At 50.1% G+C, this 19299-nt stretch overlaps 1 protein-coding gene across 1 annotated transcript; it reads right to left on the bottom strand.

Moving 5' to 3' along the window:
* Window positions 1-3395: 3395 nt before the first annotated feature.
* LOC120703970 (peroxiredoxin-2E-1, chloroplastic-like) lies at window positions 3396-4594 on the bottom strand. Its single transcript, XM_039988200.1, has one exon. The coding sequence runs from the start codon at window positions 4403-4405 to the stop codon at window positions 3713-3715; it is 693 nt and encodes a 230-aa protein (XP_039844134.1). The 5' UTR covers window positions 4406-4594; the 3' UTR covers window positions 3396-3712.
* Between the last annotated feature and the right edge of the window lie 14705 nt (window positions 4595-19299).

Genomic DNA, 19299 nt, shown 5'->3' on the forward strand with positions numbered 1-19299 from the left:
CTGCACGTTCTCCATTTTAACCACCGGACGATGGAGGGGGCTATTTTTTCCCCCTTTTAGGTTCTTTTTTATTGAAAATTTTACTCCCCTCACCTATTCACTTTTCCATCCCACCCCCTCACCAAAATGTTGGTTTAATTTGCTCCCTCCTCCTATAAATACCAGATTAATTTATCCCCTAAGCAAGATTAGTACCCAGTTTTGCGTACTTGTAAGCTGTTTTGACCGATTCAACTGGCTTTGTAATCCATTTGGCGTGGAACCCCTGTGGGCTGTGGCGGGAGCCGAGCCGAATCGATGCATGCGTGTACCGAGGAGTCGTGCCCACCAAAACCAACTAGTGATACCCTGCATGTTGCTGTAGAATTTTTTAAATAAAATTTAAAGTAAAATTAAAAAGTAGAAACACTAAGATGATTACATGGCGATATTCTTTTGCAAACAACATTCTACATGAAAACATGTTCATTTTGTTAAGAGAGAATTGAATGGCTCAATGATTGCCCCTTTATGTATTTCTACTATAAGAATGTTGTAGCGTGGTATTCACAAAGACTAATAAATTCCATGCATGGATGCTATTAGTTACAAAAAACAGGTGAAAGACATAAATAGGTGATCCTATTGGATGATAATGTAGTGGGTTCATATATGATGCGGATAGCTTGCATGTTGAGAAAAATAGAGTTAATAATTTTAGTATGTGCTATCTATATAAGATATATATAGATATAGATGCACAGCATCCATCTTCTCAGCTTTGGTTCATAATTGCCTTGAAGCTGAAACTTTAGGAACTATTAGGCTAGCCCTTCGAGTTTGGAGGACCCAACTCACAGAATACGGGGAATGTTAGAGCATTTCCAACAGACTATCTATTCATTTTCCCAATACCAAAAACCTACCCTTTAGGTAATGGGAGGTGCTCCAGCAAACTACCTGTCGTGGTGTGGCAAATCACAGCCGGGTAGTGAAATGCACCCGCCTAAGCCCAGAGGGTGAGTACTCGGGGGGTTAGCTAGCGCCTAATTCGATCTCGCTCAAGAACACGATGAACACAGCTGGTTTAGAGTGGTTCGGACCGCCGGACCGTAATACCCTACATCCACTGTGAGTTGTATTGCTTGTGTCTGGAAGAGCTTGGAGCTGAGTCCAGCGTGTGTCTCCGTGTGAGTGTTCTTGTGTGCTTTCGAGAGCTTGTTGTGCACAGCGAGCGCCTCCCTTTTATATCTCAAGGGAGGCGCATACATGGCCGTTGGGTCCCCGACAGATGAGCCCATCGATGTAGTATAAAATAACGTACTGCTCATACATTATGGCGTCGCAGGCGAAGGAGATCTCTCTCCTGGATTACCTTGCCTGCTCCTGGAATCCCCTATTCAGCGTGTCCAGGTGCTGTCTTGTCGGGACGGCATCAGACGTGGCAAGTGGCGTCGCCTGCCACATAGCTGAACGGACTGCGTAGCTTGCGGTGTAGGAGGCATGATGAAACAGAGCCGTGCTGTCGTATCCAATTAATGCGGCAGACGGCTCTACGCGGGTGCGGCGCAGGCAGCTGCACTGTATACCTCGGTAAAACACGGTCTACTGACAAGGTCTGCCCTGCGAGCCGCGGCGGCAGAGCACGCCTCAACCCCACGCATTGAATGCGGTGGGTGGGCGAGCCTTCCAGCGGAAGACTCGCGCCTGCACCCACAGAACACGTGGTGGCTCCGGACCCCCCCCCCCCGTGGTATGTTAGCTCTACGCGCGTGGGAGGTCCGGACGGGCGTAAGGAGGTTCCGGACCCCTATGAGAGGTCCGGGATCTCGGTGGCTGGCTCGGAGCTTCCCTTCCTCGGGGACACGTGGCGTCTCCGGACCCGTCCCAGAGCGGGGAGCGGATCCGGGGCCGTTGGCCCGGTGAGGTAAGAGTCTGTCCTGTGGGCCCTGGTTGCTCCGCCCTTTACCACGAGTTACGGATGACATCGCGGATCCTGCCTTGTCTGCAGTAGAAGTGGGTATCCCTGCTACAGGGTACCGACACTACCAATCCCATCGCCAATATCAAAAAAATTTTGGCAATCGCCAAAATACACCTCCCTCTCCCTCAAATGTAGGAAGTTTCTCCCTCCATCCTATTCTTTGAGTAATCTGCTACAACAGTTGCTACCAAAAATGTAAAAAGTATTATTGGTAATGGAAAGAGAAAATATATAAAATATATAGAGTATAAGTGATAAATAGTCTACTAGAGATGTTCTTAGAGACCAAATTGGTACTATCAATTTACGGGGTGATTTAGTAATGCTTCCAATAACCCAATTTTTTAACAAAACCAACAACCCAATTCAAAGGCATATTTGGCCAACACCTCCCAGAATGCTGGGCTCCGTGTCGCGCCCAGCCAGTAACAAGAAGAGCCGTCGTCGTCCTCACGCGGTCACGCGGTCACGCCGCCGTCGGCATTCCACGCACGTGACACACCACCTCGGAAAATGCTAGCGAGGAACTTCAACTTGTTACCAGAAATACAGAATGTCCTCCCTCCATTCCAAATTATAAGTCATTTTAAAAATTTTGGAGAGTCAAACTATTTCAAAGTTTGACCAAAATTATAAAGAGAAATATAAAAAATTATGACATCAAATAAGTGTACTATAAAAATATAGCTAATAAAGAATCTAATGATATTTAATTAGAATCATAAATGTTATTATCTTATCATATAAATTTAGTCAAACTTGAAAAACTTTGACTCTCCAAGATTCTTGGAATGACTTATAATTTGAAACGGAGGAAGTAGAGGCATCAGAAACAACAAGAGACATCCCGTTCAAGGTGTTTCCGCTTCTGCTCAGTTCAAGTTGATGTCTCTCCAAACAAGTCATTCCCTTATTTAAAAAAACGGTATTCAGAATTCAGAGGTTCCGTAGTCGTCTTGTCTAGCTCTATTTTTCTAACACGAGCATCGCAAGGCATTAGAAAAGGTTTGATTGCCAGCGGTATAATAATGGACTACTAACAACGAGATGCCATGTTAGCAGAGCAAATGAAATAGGAGGCATGTGATGTGATCCCCCTGCCCCCTCAGAAAACTGAATCCCCATGTGAAGCTGTGCTACAGCCGCAGCAGCTTCAGCGTGCATTAAGAAAACTGCTCTCCTTATGTGAAGCTGTGCGAAAACATTATGTGATAGGATTGTCTGATAAAACTTTATGGACGCAGCAACTCGGTCAAGTCTATCCCTCATCAAACGAGCCAACCATAGCACCAAACTTATGTGCAGAGTGCCTATGCCAAAACGGCAAAACGCCTTGGTGTTTGGTCAGGTGTGCATCAAAGCCTGAAGCACTGAACTTTCCAATGAAATTGGGCGGTCGCCTCCGTCGCTCTTTGGTTTGCACAAAAAAAGGTGCAGCTGCAACCATCGCACCTCGACACAAAACTGATAATAGTGGTATGCCATCAGAAGATGCCAAACAGAGCACGCTCACAATCACAAAGGAGCTATCATGTTCGCTAGAAACTTGGCATCAAGATGACAACTCTTACACAGTTATACACTGAGGTGAAGTGCGCAGAATTCACCAGTCACCAAACTCTCGGCGGCGGTAGCAACCATCACAAGCCACCGTTGACGCAACGATTATTCATTCAGAAACGAAAGCTAACTTTTTTTCAGGTAAGGGGGACACACAAACCATGGCGAGCGAGGAGGGGTCGCAGCAACTCAGAGCGCCTTGAGCATGTCCTCGGCGCTGCTGTTGGTGAAGGCGCCGCCCTCCTCGAGGTTGAGCACCTTGACGACGCCGTCCTCGGCCAGCAGCGCGTACCGCCGGGACCGCACGCCGAGCCCGACGGGCTTGTCGGAGAGGTCGAGCTGGACGCCCATGGCGCGGGCGAGGTCCCCGTTGCCGTCGGAGAGGAGCAGCACCTCATCCCCGACCCCGAGGCTCTCCTTCCAGGCGCGCATCACGAAGGCGTCGTTGACGGAGACGCAGGCCACGGCGTCGACCCCCTTGGCGCGGAGCTCCCCGGCCCTGGCGACGAACCCCGGGAGGTGCTTCTGGGAGCAGGTGGGCGTGAACGCGCCGGGCACCGCGAAGAGCACCACCTTCTTCCCCGCCGTCAGGTCGCGCACCGTCACCGTCTTGAGCTCGCCGTCGGGGGAGTCGAAGTAGGAGAGCGTCGCGTCGGGGAGCCGGTCCCCGACCGCGATGGTCTTGGCCGCCGCGGCGGGGGGCGCCGACGCGGACGACGCCGCGGCCCGGGTTGGGGACCCGCGGGCCAGGAGGGGGCCCGCGGCGCCCGGGCGGCGGGAGGCGAAGGTGAGGGAGGAGGAGGAGGGGCGCGGGAGGAGGAGGCGCTTGCCGGCAGCGGCGGCCGTGGCGGAGAGCGCGGCGAGGGCGGCGGAGGTGGCCATGGGGGCGGGCGGGCTGTCGGCGATGCGGTCGAGGAATTGGCCTGGAGGTTTCTGTTTTGACTTGGGTATCCTGGGGAGTGAGCCCTAGGAGGTGGGGTGGGGGATTTGGTCTGGTAGTTGGGGAGTGTGGTTGGCTGCGGGGCGGCGGGGCTCGGCCGATGTCTGCCGTGTGCTGGGAGGCTGCCAGTTTGGTGAGGTCTGAGGTGGTGCGTGGAATGCCGACGGCGGCGTGAGGACGACGGCTCTGCTTGTTATTGGGCTGGGCGCGACAGGGAGCCCAGCATTCTGGGAGGTGTCAGGTGTTGGGCCCAAAATATGCCTTTGAATTGGGTTATTGTCTTATTGAGAAGCATTTGAGCATCTCCAAGAGTTTGCCATATTTTATTTGGTATATCTTGTGTTTTGCTAACTTCTAAAAAAATATGTCAAGTAAAAAAAAGAGCTTATCTCCAACAGTTTGGCATAATTCACTTGCCAAATCCAGATCTAACTTACATCAGGAACCCTGAGAGAGAAACAAAATTATATTTATGCCCTTCCACCTCTTGAAAACTTAAATCAGGAACCCTTCTATGTTATTTATTTCTTTTTCACCCTCCCACCTGACTAGAAACCATGATGCCAACCGCGCGCCGCGCGCATATATTTACGCGCTGGAGGCTGGTTTTCCCAAGTTGCCAAAAATTGCCAAGTCTTTTGCCAAACTGTTGGAGGAGTATTTTTAACGTTTTTGCCAAAAATCAAAAATGGCAACTCGATTTGCCAAACTGCAGGAGATGCTCTTACTTTACCGCAAAAAAAAGAAGCATTACTAAATCACCCAGTAAATTGATAATGACCAATTTGATCCATTCCCCATATTCTTTGAGTTGGGTCCTTCAAATTTCAGGAAGTGTTTACTTGAGATGAAAAATGGCCCACACTCTAGTGAAACAAGAAGGACTTGTTTGGATGGAGACCTAGCAGGCTGCTTGCCGGCCAGCCAGCCATCCCAACCCCAGGCGCTCGAAATTGAATGCCTGGGAGCCTGCGCCAGGCAGCTCTGCTCAGGCCCCGTCCAAATAGGCCCAAAGTGCAGCGGCTCGGCTGCAGGCCCAGGCAGTGGCAGCTGCAGCCCCTCCGTTGGCTGCAGCCCCAGACAATGATGATTTCTTTTAAAATCAATGGCAAATTACTGTTATGCCATATTCATCAAGTGACCTGACAACGGTTACTAATGGAGCTGACACTGGTGACTCCATCGGTTGTCTCCGCCTCTGTTTAGGGATCTCCCACTCTTTCCCGTTCTTCTCGAATCTCTCATGCAGAGAGGAGAAAGGAGAGAAGCGGGTGGCCTCTTCTAGGGTTTGAAGACTCCGAGTAGACTTGCCTTCGGGAGGGAAACTGGCACGACAACAAATCGGAGAATTTTTTTATTTTTAATTAATATGAAATTATACTTTAATTGCATAATAATGCTCTAATCCTGTAAAATTCTAAAACTAGGTCCCATTCATATGTCCAACAACGAAATGGAAATTTTGTCCACCCAAAGAACGAAAATATGATATTTCGTCTAATGAGACGACAATATACAATATTTTCATCCAATTGTTGGACGAAATCTAATTTCGTCGAACTCGTGGGGTCTGCATGATGAAAACTAAATTTCATCTACTCGGTGGACAAAATTTAGTCTACTCTGTGTACGACAACTTGTAATGGCAGGACGTATATTTGAAAAAAATTCTAAATCTTGCCATTACAAGTGACTCATTTTAGACGTATATAAAAAATTACCTTAGGTAAAATCTTTGAAAAAAAATTAGCACTAAGTATAGGAAACCTTGTACTACAAAAATGTATTATTTTGTTTTTTGTGCAAAACATCATAAAGATGTTCAAAGTTCTGTTCAAAAACAGGAACTTAGAGCAGCTGGACACATAGGAGACTAAATTTCGTCTAATGGGTAAACGAAATCTAGTTTTCGTCATGCAGGCCCCACAAAAATTGTCTGAAAATTGCTTCGTCCACTGGTTTGACAACGATTGGACGAAAAATATTGTATTTTCTCATTAGATGAAAACATATTTTCGTCTTCTAGGTAGACGAAATTTAAATTTTGTCTAGTGGGCAGATGAAAGTGAGCTAGGTTGGGTATTTTATAGGATGAGCATTATTCTTAATTAAAGTATAATTTTGTATTAAAAATAATAAAAAATTACAAATCAGAAGCCCGGCGCCTCCCTCACTTTTTGCCCATCGGCGGCGGCGGCGGCGGCGACGGCTCCTGTCCGCACCTCCGTCCGTCTCCGGCCTCCACCCGTCGCCAGCCCTTCTCCTAGTTCTAAAGGTGAGATCCCATCTTTTCGCCAAGCTGTTTTGCGAATCCTGTAACACACATGGTGGTGCTCGTGCTAATACCGTCGTTGCGCTGTCCTCCTAGCGAAGTCCTGTTTCCCCTGTCCGTTCGGCCTCATTTGCGCTTCCCAGCTGCAGTACCACTCGACGCCCCTCAGGCCTCAATCCCTCATCGAAGCCATAAGGACGAGTCCCCCATCACGAGGTGAGGCCACCCTCCATTCCCCATACCTATGTGCTATATACTGTGCATTCAAAATCTATGCGAATTCCATTACTGAGATCCTGCATTTAGTTTTTGGCTAATTGCCATGTTCTCATGCTTTCCATTAGGCATTACTTAGCTCCTGATGCTATGCAGCACGGTGTAAAGCTTACCTTTAGGAATTGGTTAACTAGGTAGTCAGGTACTTTGTAGATACTATCAGATGGATTATGCTGTAATTTATTGGAATTTGCTGGTGTTGGGAGAGGGGAGGGAAAGTTCAGTTGGATCATTAAGATATGAGGTTTGGCATGATTTGTATGCAATGAAAAAGTGGTCGTTATTAGGAATGCAACCCAGCAACTTATGGCTAATTTGTTTCGAAAGTGACATTAGTTATTAGCATTACAAATCTGCTATTTGTACGCATTATTGTAGTATGACTTGCAGGATTTGCATTTCTAAGCATTTAGTGTATTTCCGTTGCTTGTTTGTTCATTTGAGGTGGGGTTTGGCGCCATTTTACTCAATGGTAATTGCTGCCATATTTTAAACAGATTGGCTGCAGCAGCGGCAGCTGGGCTACTGCAGCTGTGGGGCAGCCGCAGCCGCACCCGCACCTGCAGTTGCGCCCGCCACTAGGGATGGTCATCCGGACAGACCATTTGATTTGTGCTAGAATTGGGTACCAGGCTAGTTTTTCTCCAGATCTGTGCTGATTTTGGGATGAAGTGAGGGATAAGTTTTTTTCCTGATGATATTGTTTTCTATAATTTGCATACAAAATATTGTTTTCTATAAATATTTTATGATTTTTCTCCAGATCTTTGCTGATTATGTGATAAATTTAGGGATAAGTTCTTTTTCTGATGATATTGTTCGTTCTATAATTATTTTATGATACGCTCTAGTAGCCATGTTCCCGAAACCGTTCCCAGAACGAGGAACGGCGCTTACGAAGGATTTTTACACTAAATTGTTCCCGGAACGTTCCCGTTCCCGTTCCGGAACGAGGAACGTGGCCACGTTCCACGTTCCCGGCTTCGCATGCATAACGAACGGAAAGTGCTCTTTCCTCTGTTAGTGATAGTTAACTGAGACATTCAAAATAATTACTCTATTTCTTAGCCTCCTCCACTGAATATATATATGCCCTTTTCTTAGTTCATTCAGTGTACCAAAGAAGAGAAGATTAATTAAGGTCGCCCGTTCGTTTTGTTTCATTGTGCAATGATTCTCTTTCCTTGTTTGGACCTTAAGGTTAAGGAAGCGTGAACTACTAAAGTTGAAGATGAGCTGCCAGAAGTTGAGCCGCCAGTCTCTGCATTTGGTGTTGAACGAGGGGCGTGGCTTGTACTCGCTGAGGCACATGGACGTATCCAAGCTCTTCTACCCATCAACGGCACGAGCACTGGAAGCAAAGGCTAAAGCAAAGAAGAAGAATGGCATCAATAAGCTAGGGGGCATCGGCTCTTTGCCTAGACCAAGCATACACTACCAAACATTCTCGTCTGCTGTCTCTAATCCCAACAGTTTGGTTAATAATGTGTTCGCTCTCTTTGGTGAGAGCAAGAACAAGATCCTCTTCTCAGACGTGGAAGGCCACACCAACATCTACAACACAGAGTTCTGCTCCTTCACGACCATGCCTTCTCTGAATTCGCCCAAGGGACACAATTGCATGGCTGCTCATATAACCCGTACTCCTGCCCACGCAAGGTCCGACTTCGATGTCAACCCAGAGCTGGACCATGGTGTCTTCGCCCAGAAACCCTATGGTGAGCACACTGACAGCCTCTACATGATGGACATGGGCCAGGACGAACCGGGCTGCTTTGAAGTGCTTGCATACTATCCTGTGGGGCACTGGCAATGGCGCGCACTGCCATCACCACCGTTCTTTGATGACCTGGAGTACAAGGCCTGCAACAACATTGCCTACGCAATCGTTGATGGTACTCAAATCTGTGTATCATCTGCCACTGCGACCTACTCTTTCGACACGGTGACCCTTGAGTGGAGCAAGACTGGTGATTGGGTGCTGCCCTTCCACACTAAAGCAGAGTATGTTCCTGAGCTTGGCCTGTCGGCAAGCAGTCCCTCCGACCTGTGCGCTTTGGAGCTCTCTACTGCTGCCATAGATTATTGTGATGTGCCACCGATGGTGCAGCATGTTGGGCTTGATGTTGACCTGCCCAAGGACTGGTCACTGCAAAGTCGCACGCTGGTGAATCTTGGCTCTGGTCGGTTTTGCGTTGCCATGTTCTTCCATACTGCAGATGCTCAAGATGATCCTCAGGTGGTCGCCTTCACTGGTGTGGATGTAGTTCCCTGTGGTGACAATCAACAAGGGCAGAGGACCCTCCGTGGGATCAAGCACAAGTCCAAATACCTCATCGCAGACAGTGTCGGTACCCAGGACTGGGGTACCCCTCTTGCTGTGACTAGGCGAAAGGAGTCTTGTAGTTATCCTTAACTACGTCCAGCAGTCGGACCCCTGCGGTCCGGAAGCCCTGTTCACCCGACAACGGTCCCGGACCCGTCCCCTGGTTGGGAAAGGTCCGGGAGCACCACGTGTTCCGGAAGAAGCAGGAGCTCAGCCCGAACAGCCGGGGGCTCCGGACCTCCCGTGGAGGTCCGGATCCCCGTGGAATCCCGGACCCCCTTATAGTAACCGGACCCCTCGCCAAGGGAAGGAATCGACACCCCGCCTCGGGGTGGTCCGGAGCCGCCACGTGTCTGCAAGCGCAGACACGTATATAAAGCCGCTTGGTCTCCATTTTAAGGTTCACCTACCACTGTATTCATTGCGGTAGGAGGGCGTCCGCATTGTTGTAGCAGAAGCCGAGGCGATTCTTTGACCAGGGGGCACTATTGATCGCGTATTACCAAGATGCATAGTGGAGCTGCTGGCGCCGCCCACGCCGCGCCTGTCAGTCTGCCATAACAGATGGATACGACGGCTCGGCTTCACCCACTATGACGCCTACATAATAGCCTCAACAGGTCACGCCGCAAGCTACGATTCCCCCAACGGGCACCTTGCTGACGGGACAAGAGAATACCTCCCTTCGTCAGAGGGTCAGCAGGGCATGGAAGCATATCGGAAGAAAGATTCGTAACCACTGTAGCCATTTAAGTACTCTGCGCAGTATGCTGCACAGTCACGTTGGGCCCACTTGTCGGGGCCCCAACGTCCTATGTATCCGCACCCCTTGGTCTATAAAAGGGGGCGCCCGCTAGAAGAAAAACTCAGGCGGGGAAAAAGCCAAGGCCCGGCAGAGGATAGATTCATACACAACCAAGAACAATACTTCTCTCCGTGGATGTAGGGTATTACGCTCCGGCGGTCCGAACCACTCTAGATCGTGTGTTCTTGTGTGCTTGTCCCAGAGCTAGATTAGCCCAATCGCCTAGTACCTTCCCGAGTACTTCCTCTCTGGGAATAGGCGGGTGCGTTCCGCCACCCGGCTGTGGGTACCCTAGAAATCCCGCGATAGACAGGATCGAGTACGTGCTATGAATTGCGATCATCGATGATTTCATCCTGGCTGGCATACCCAGGGAATGGAATGGAATGGAATGGAATGATCTGTCCGCACAAACTGTTTGTCGCTTGCCACACCGAGGGATGGTGGTCATGCTGAAAAGCTCTTTGATTTGTGCTAGAATTGTGTGCTAGGCCAGGTTATTCCAGATCTGTGCTGAAATAGATAGCCATATTTGTTGATTGAGGGCTAAGTTTTTTTAATGAAATTGTGCCTTTCTCTAAATCTTTAACATATTCTCTGCAGTTTTGCATAATGCACAGAAAATGCTCGTTGGTTGCTGTTAGTGATAGACGGATAAGTCGCACAAAATAAATCCTCTGTCAAAGTGGGCACCCAGGTTCCATATTTATCAGCCTTCGCCATTGAATGTCTACCTTTTCTTTTTGAGTGTCATTCAGGGTACCAACAAAGAGAATCAATTTTGGTCGCTCGTTCATATTGCTGATTTATGTAATGATTCTCTTTCCTTGTTTGGACAGCGAAGCGTGAACTACTACAGTGGAAGATGAGCTGCCAGAAATTAAGCCGTCAGTCTCTGCATTTGGTGTTGAGTGAGGAGCGTGGCTTGTACTCGTTGAGGCACATGGACGTATCGAACCTCTTCTACCTGTTGTTGAGTCGTATACGTGTAGGATAGGCCCCCGGCTATATATGCAACCTCCTACTTGTACATCATAAATCAATCTATTATTCCCTAACTATTCCAGCTTACATGGTATCACGAGAGATCGATCCTACAGCCTCTCCACCATCGCTTCCGCACCCTAAACCCTAGCGCCGCCGAGCTCTTCAGCCGCCGCTGTCTCCTTGACGCCGGCCCTGCTCGCCGCTACTTCTCTGCGTCGCTGATTCGCATTGCCTTCCGGCCGTGCCCATCGCCGCATATCCTAGCGCCGCTGACCCACGGATTTGCAGTCTACGACGCATCCGTCGCTCGCCGCTACCCTCACGTCGCAGATCGTCGCTTCGTCGATCGCCGCTCCATCCTCGACGCCATGACGCCTGCTGAAATCGATGAGCTCGATCGCCTCCGCACCGCCGAACTCGAGCGCCTCCGCACCGCCGAACTCGAGCGCCTCCGCACCGCCGAGGCCGCTCGCCTTCAGGCAGAGGCCGACACTCACCGTCGCGGAGAGGAGGTTGCCGAACGGGCTCGCCTCGACGAGGAACGCCGTCTCAAGGAGGCCACTGATCTTGAGCTCGTCCTCGCGGAACAAGAGGCCACCGCGGCGTCTCTTCATGTACAAGCCGTCGCCGTCCTCAACATCCGTTCCCTCGTCCCTATCACCCTCGACCTCGCCTCCAACAACTACGCCAAGTGGCACCGCCTCATCATCGTCGTCCTCCGCAAGTATGCCTTGACGGACCATGTGCTCTCTGACGATCTCCGGTTGGACCGACCGTCATGGGCCTCCATGGAGTCGACAATCCTCACCTGGCTCTACGGCACGGTCTCCGCTAGACTCCTGGAGGACATCATGGCTTTCGACACCGCTCGCGCGGCGTGGCTCTTCCTTGAGGAGCAATTCCTCGGCGAAAAGGAGAGACACGCTCTGCACCTTGAGGCAGAATTTCGCAAGTTCTCTCAAGGGGACCTCTCGGTCGCTGAGTTCTCGCACCGCCTCAAGAGCATGGCCGACGACCTTGCCTCCCTCGACGACCCCCTCACCGACCGCCAGCTCGCACTCGCGTTCCTCCGCGGCCTTAGCGAGCAGTTCGCTCACATGGGTCCTCTCATCCGGCAGCAGCGTCCGTTCCCCTTGTTCGACAAGATCTGCTCCATCCTACTGCTGGAAGAACTCTCCATGGATGATCGCAAGCAGATCCCATCTACCCTGATGGCCTCTACACCGGCCACCGGCACGCAGGGCACCTCTGGTGTGAAGGGGTCTCCGAGTGGCAACAACAACAAGAACCGCCACGGCGGCAAGGGCAATCAAGGTGGCGGCGGTGGCGGCAACTCCGGTAGTGGCAACGGCGGTACCAGCAGCGGCAGCGGCGGCCAGTCCGGCAATGCCCAGGGTTCCGGCGCACCTTCCTGGACGTATCCCTGGCTGGCATGGTCCAAGTTTGGCCCCATCAGGCTCGTGGCCCAAGTGGCTCTCTCTTGGGCCCTCGGCCCAATGCTCCGCCTCCGCCCCAGCAGTTTCAGCCGACCCGCCCTGGGCCTCACGCGTTCACGGCGCTTGGGCCGCCCGGCTCCTATGGCGCTGGGGCTTACGGGCCACCTGGATACAGGACACTTTTTGCATACGGGCCTCCCGGCTACTTCGGGCCCATGCAGCAGCAGGTGCCTGCTCAGGTGGCCTCCTGGGATCAGCAGTAGCTCGTCAACGCCTTCAACACTGTGACGCTCACTCCGCCGTCCTCCTCCACCGAGTGGTGTTTCGACTCCGGCGCTGGCTCTCACATGGCCAGCAACTCTGGTATACTCTCGTCGTCATCTCCTTCGTCTTCCATTCCTTCCATTTCCTCTAGCATCATTGTTGGTAATGGGTCCATGCTTCCTGTCACGACCACTGGTTCCCTTTCTTTTTCCTCCTCTCGTGGCCCTCTCGTTTTGAATAATGTTCTAGTCACACCTAACCTCATCAAAAACCTTGTTTCTATCCGTCAATTCACCACAGAAAATTCTTGCTCTGTTGAATTTGACCCCTTTGGCTTTTCCTTGAAGGATCTTCGCACACGGACCGTGATAGCTCGGTGCAATAGTTCCGGCGAGCTCTACACTTTCCGGACGCCCACTACACATGCCCTCACCACTGTCACCTCTACTGACCTGTGGCATCGTCGTCTAGGGCATCTCGGCCATGAAGCTCTCGCCAAGCTTATTAGCACAGCCGCCATTTCATGTAATAAGAACTCTGATAGTTCCCTTTGCCATGCATGTCAGCTTGGCCGTCATGTCCGTTTGCCTTTTTCCCATTCAAACTCTAGAGCTAGTTGTAATTTTGATTTGGTACATTGTGATCTTTGGACGTCACCTGTTGCTAGCGTCTCCGATTACAAATACTACCTCGTCATTTTGGATGATTGCTCTCATTTTCTTTGGACTGTCCCGCTTCGCTTCAAGTCTGAAACATTCTCTACTCTCGCTAATTTCTTTAGCTATGTCCGCACACAGTTTGGTACCACCGTCAAGAGCATCCAGTGTGACAACGATCGTGAATTTGATAATTCCTCCGCTCGTCAATTCTTCCTCCTTCACGGTGTCACCATACGCATGTCCTGCCCATATACTTCCCAGCAGAACGCCAAGGCTGAGCGCGCCATTCGCAAGATGAATGATGTGCTCCGTACGCTTCTTTTTCAGGCCTCTATGCCCCCCTCGTACTGGGTTGAGGCTCTCCATGCTGCGACATACCTACTGAACCGTCTCCCTACTAAGACTCTAGCCTTTGCGACACCTTTCTTTGCTCTCCATGGCTCCCATCCGTCCTACACCCATCTCCGTGTGTTCGGCTGTCATTGCTACCCTAACCTCTCTTCCACCGTAGCGCACAAGTTGGCGCCTCGGTCCTCTCTTTGTGTTTTTCTAGGTTACTCTGCTGAACAAAAAGGCTATCGCTGCCTTGATTTGTCCAGTAATCGTGTGCTCCTCTCTCGCCATGTGACTTTTGATGAGTCATCGTTTCCGTTCGCTGAGAGGATCGCACCCACCTCTCCCTCCTTCGATGACTACACTTTTTTAGACGAACGGGATGTCGCTGTCCTCCCCATTGGACCATCCCGTTCATCTCCTGTTGCAGGTCATTCCCGCGCTCCACGCACAGCCCTCGGAGCGCCATCCTCATCTACTGCCGCCTCCCGCATGCCACATGCGGCCCCCGGCGACTCGGCGCCCTCATCCTCCCGCGCGCCACGCGCGGCCCTTGACGCGCCGTCCTCGTCCATCGCCACCCCCCGCATGCCACATGCAGCCACCAGCGACTCGGCACCCTCGTCCTCCCGCGCGCCACGCACGGCCCTCGATGTGCCGTCCACGTTCGCCACCGCCTCTCGCATGCCACAAGCGGCCCATGACATCACGACGCCCTCGTCTTCCCGTGCGCCACGCGCGGCCAGTGACATCCTCCGTGCCTCGTCCCCGAGCGCCGTCCGTCGCTCACCGCTCAGGCCGCCGCCTGGGTTCCCTCACCCGGCCCCGCATCCGTCCGGCGATCCTGCTGGCCATGCCGCAGCCACGGTCTCATCGTCACCACTGGCCACCCCAGGTCATGGCGCTCCGGTACATACTCAGCTGTCCGGTTTCTCCCCTCCTGGTCGTCTCCCTGCCACTGCTGTTCCTATTCCTCCAATCGCCAATGATCATGCAATGCGCACTCGAGGGAAGACGGGCTTCCGCCAGCCCCGTCTCAACCTCCAGGCGACGGCTATCTCACCGATTCCATCCTCTGTGCGGGCTGCACTTGCTGATCCCAACTGGCGTGCATCGATGATGGAGGAGTATGCAGCATTGCAATCCAAGGATACTTGGAGCTTGGTTCCCCGACCGGCAGGTGTCAACATTGTCACCGGAAAGTGGATTTTTACTCACAAGCTTCGCTCTGATGGTACACTAGAAAGGTACAAAGCTAGGTGGGTGCTTCGGGGATTCACACAGCGTCCTGGACTTGATTATGATGAGACTTTCAGCCCGGTCATCAAGCCCATGACTGTTCGCACGGTTCTTACTCTGGTTGTCTCTCAGAAGTGGCCTATTCATCAGCTGGATGTCAAGAATGCGTTCCTTCACGGGACCCTCACCGAGACAGTCTATTGTGTACAGCCGACTGGTTTTGCTGATACATCTTCCCAAATCATGTCTGCCGGCTGAACAAGTCCTTGTATGGTCTCAAACAGGCTCCCCAGGCGTGGCATAGTCGGTTTGCTGGGTTTTTGCTATCCATTGGGTTTACTGAGTCCAAGACTGATGCTTCTCTGTTCATCTAATGTTCTGGTTCTGAGACGTCATACTTGCTTCTGTATGTTGATGATATTGTGCTCACTGCATCATCTGACAGTCTGCTCCGACGGATCATTGTGTCTCTTCAGCATGAGTTCGCTATGAAGGATTTGGGCCAGCTTCATCACTTCCTGGGCGTGTCCGTTACTCACAGCTCGGATGGGTTGTTCCTATCCCAGCATCAGTACATCCTCGACATCTTGGAGCGTGCTGGGATGCAGGACTGCAAGCCGTGCTTGACTCCTGTGGACACATGTGCCAAGCTCTCCTATGATGGCCCTCCTGTGGATGACTCCAGTCAGTATCGCATCCTGGTTGGCTCTCTTTTGTGGCTTACCTTCACCCGACCGGACATTGCTTTCGCCGTTCAGCAGGTCTGTTTGTTCATGCATGATCCTCGAGCACCTCACCTCCTGGCTGTCAAGCGTATCCTTCGCTACCTCCATGGCACATTAGACCTTGGTCTTCGGCTTCGTCCCACCTCGCCGGCTTCTCTTGTGGTCTACACCGATGCTGATTGGGCTGGTTGTCCCGACATGCGTCGATCCACCTCCGGGTATGCTGTGTTCCTTGGTGACAATCTGATATCCTGGTCCTCGAAATTACAACACACCGTGTCTCGATCGAGTGTTGAGGCAGAGTATCGGGTTGTCACCAATGGTGTTGCCGAAGCTTGTTGGTTGCGCCAGTTATTGCAGGAACTCCATGCGCCTCTCCAGCGTGCGACTGTTGTCTATTGTGACAATGTTAGTGCGGTTTATCTCTCCACGAACCCGGTTCAGCATCAGCGTACGAAGCATATCGAGATTGATCTCCACTTCGTTCGAGAGCGCGTCGCCCTCGGTGATGTGCGTGTCCTGCACGTCCCCACCGATCTCCAGTTAACCACTTCACGAAGGGTCTCCCTTCCACAGTGTTCCCGGAGTTCCGCCGCAATCTGAATGTCGACCAGTCTACGGCTGCGACGACGGGGGAGTGAGATACTGTCTTTCTTCGTCTTGCTCTTGAGTCTGTACACCTTGTTCAATTTGATGTGCTCCGATAGCATTTTCATCAACTTACAGGGTTCTCCAGTCTGAATCCGCTCTGCGAAGCGCTATGATCAGACTGCAGGGGAGTGTTGGTTGAGTCGTATATGTGTAGGATAGGCCCCCGGCCTATATATGTAACCTCCTACTTGTACATCATAAATCAATCTATTATTCCCTAACTATTCCAGCTTACACTACCCATCAGCTGCAGAAGCACTGGAAGCAAAGGCTAAAGCCAAGATGAAGAAGAATGGCACCGATAAAATAGGAAGCCTGAGCTATTTGCCTATTCCGAGCATATACTACAAACCATACACGCCGGCTATGTCCAATCCCTACAGTACGATTAGTGTGCTTGCTCTCTTTGGCAAGAGCAAGAACAAGATCCTCTGCTCAGATGCGGCAGGCAATGCTAGCATCTACAACACCGAGCTGCGCTCCTTGATTGCCATCCCCAAGCTGAATTCGCCCAAGGACTCCTATTCTGTGGCTGTCTCCATCCCGGATGCTACTACCAATGGCAGATCCAACTTCAGCAATCACACAGACAACCTGTACATCATGGATATGGACCGTACCAGATCGTTCTGTTTCGAGGTTCTTTCCTATGACCCTGTGGGGAGCTGGTGTTGGGATCCACTCCCTCAGCCACCATTCTTGAAGGAACCAGAGTTTGAGGGCCCCCTTAAGGCTCGCTTCACAGTGGTTGAGAGCACTAAGATATGTGTGTCAACCACCAAAGCCACCTACTACTTCGATACGGTGACCCGTGAGTGGAACAAGGTGGGTGATTGGGTGCTGCCTTTTATAGCTGAGTATGCCCCTGAGTTGGGCCTCTGGCTTGGCTTATCATCAGATGGCAGCCCATATGACTTGTGCACCTTGGACAACCTCTCCACTGCTGTGGGTTCTTCACCGCCAATGGTTCAGCATATTGGTATGGAATTTGAACTGCCGGATAACTGGTGGCAGATAACGTGTAACCTGGTGAACCTTAGGCTCACTGAGGTTTTGCATTGTCAGTAGCTTCATGGTTGACAACGATCAGGACGAGTATGACTCTGTCCCAGTGACTGTCTTAACTGGTGTGGAGGTGTTGCCAAGTGAACCGGGGCTACGTATGGTCAAGCAAAAGTCCATGAAGCTCACTTACACTAGGTTGGTGCTCTGAGGTCACCAATTGGTGGTGATTGTGGCTTCCTGTGGACCTTGGTTGCAGTTGATCAGCAGTTCATGCTCCAGAGTCCAGATGTTAGTCTTGATAGATGAAGAAGTAAGCTAGTTTATCTGATGCATTTCTTTTATGCTCAGCAGTGTCTCCTTAACAGTAGTTGAAATTGTCAAATTGGTTCCCAGATCTCATTAGTTGGATGGGGTTTAGTTTGATGTTCCAAAACTATTTGTTTTGCAGTTCTGCGTATTCTCTGAACATTAATGGGAAAAACTCTTTGGTTAAGATTTGCAATGTACTTTCTGGCCATGGCCGCGGCTATTCAACTTGTTTCTACTACTATTGCATCAACATGTTTTTGTTTCCAGTATTTTTTTGGTTATCTGTTCGATAATGTATTCAAAACGGTAAACTGTTGTTGATATTCATTGAAATTCCGAAGCTGAAGAATTCGCCCTGTCCTCTTCTTCTTTTTTTGTTTAACTTGTGCTATGCTGAAGGTTACTTAGATAACAATTTTGTTCAGTATTTTTATTTAATTTCATGTTTGTTCTGCATATAGCTGCGGAAGTTATTTTCCTAGCTGGTACCAGAATCTGGTTTGGTGGTTCTGTGTCTAGAAATTGGTAGTTGCCTAGCTGGCACACGTTGATCTGTCATATTATACATGGAAAGTGTCATCTGGGATAAATCTAATTTAGGCTGAATCTCAAAGTAATCCAACTTTTACATGGACTGTCATTTAGTTGGAGCATCATCCGCCTGAGCTGTAAGTTCCTGTAGGCTTCATGTGAAACATGTGACCAATGTTTTCTTTAACCGATTATTAGTTTTATGAAAGTTCTGTACATTCGAAATGTCCACCCTTAAACGAATTATTTTTTTTCATAGCTTTAGTTGCAACTAGAAACACCGGCGCGACTTTGCCGCGCCTTCCTTGAAGGGGACCAGCCATTTTGGATTTGTTTGTTACAATCTAAATTGCAAAGTTGCAAATTATCTCAAAAGTTATGGTCTGTGGTGTCATCTTCAGTGAAATAAAGGAGATGTCGCTGCATTCTAGCCCTGATAGAGTTGCTTTCATACCTCGTTCTTGTAATCATTTGTGCACAAGAGTTAGCTCATTGTAGCCTAGGTAGGGACCCGGATCAGCTGATTGTTTGGTTTGATTCTCTCCCAAGTTTTGTACGTACTTTGTTGGATCGCGATACTGCTGATCCAGTGTTTGGTGAATAAATGAATGAGCAAAGTTTCAAAAAAAAGTTATGGTCCGTGGAGCTGAGCCTCCTCTTCAACTTACTACTTTCTTGTGGGCTGGCATAAATAGATCTTAATATGAAGGGACTTTGTTAGCAGAGATATTTCATATTTTTTTGTTAGTCGATTTTCCTTTTACTGATACTGTATATGCCAGGCAACAACAAGGGACAAAATGCAAAAATCTATCTTGAACAATTGAATGGTAGGAAATTACCAGTGGATCAGCCTGCAGCATTACTTGATTGACATTTGTACAATGCAAGGGACAGTAACAACAGTATTTATTGATGGAATGAATCCATTAATATTCTGAATGACAGTGCACTGCCCTACATTAGACTGACTTCAACGGAGCTCATGCAAATGCATTTGCAAAAGGCACTGTGCGCA

This window comes from Panicum virgatum, chromosome 4K (genome assembly GCF_016808335.1).
Source record: "Panicum virgatum strain AP13 chromosome 4K, P.virgatum_v5, whole genome shotgun sequence".
Classification (NCBI taxonomy): Eukaryota; Viridiplantae; Streptophyta; class Magnoliopsida; order Poales; family Poaceae; genus Panicum; species Panicum virgatum.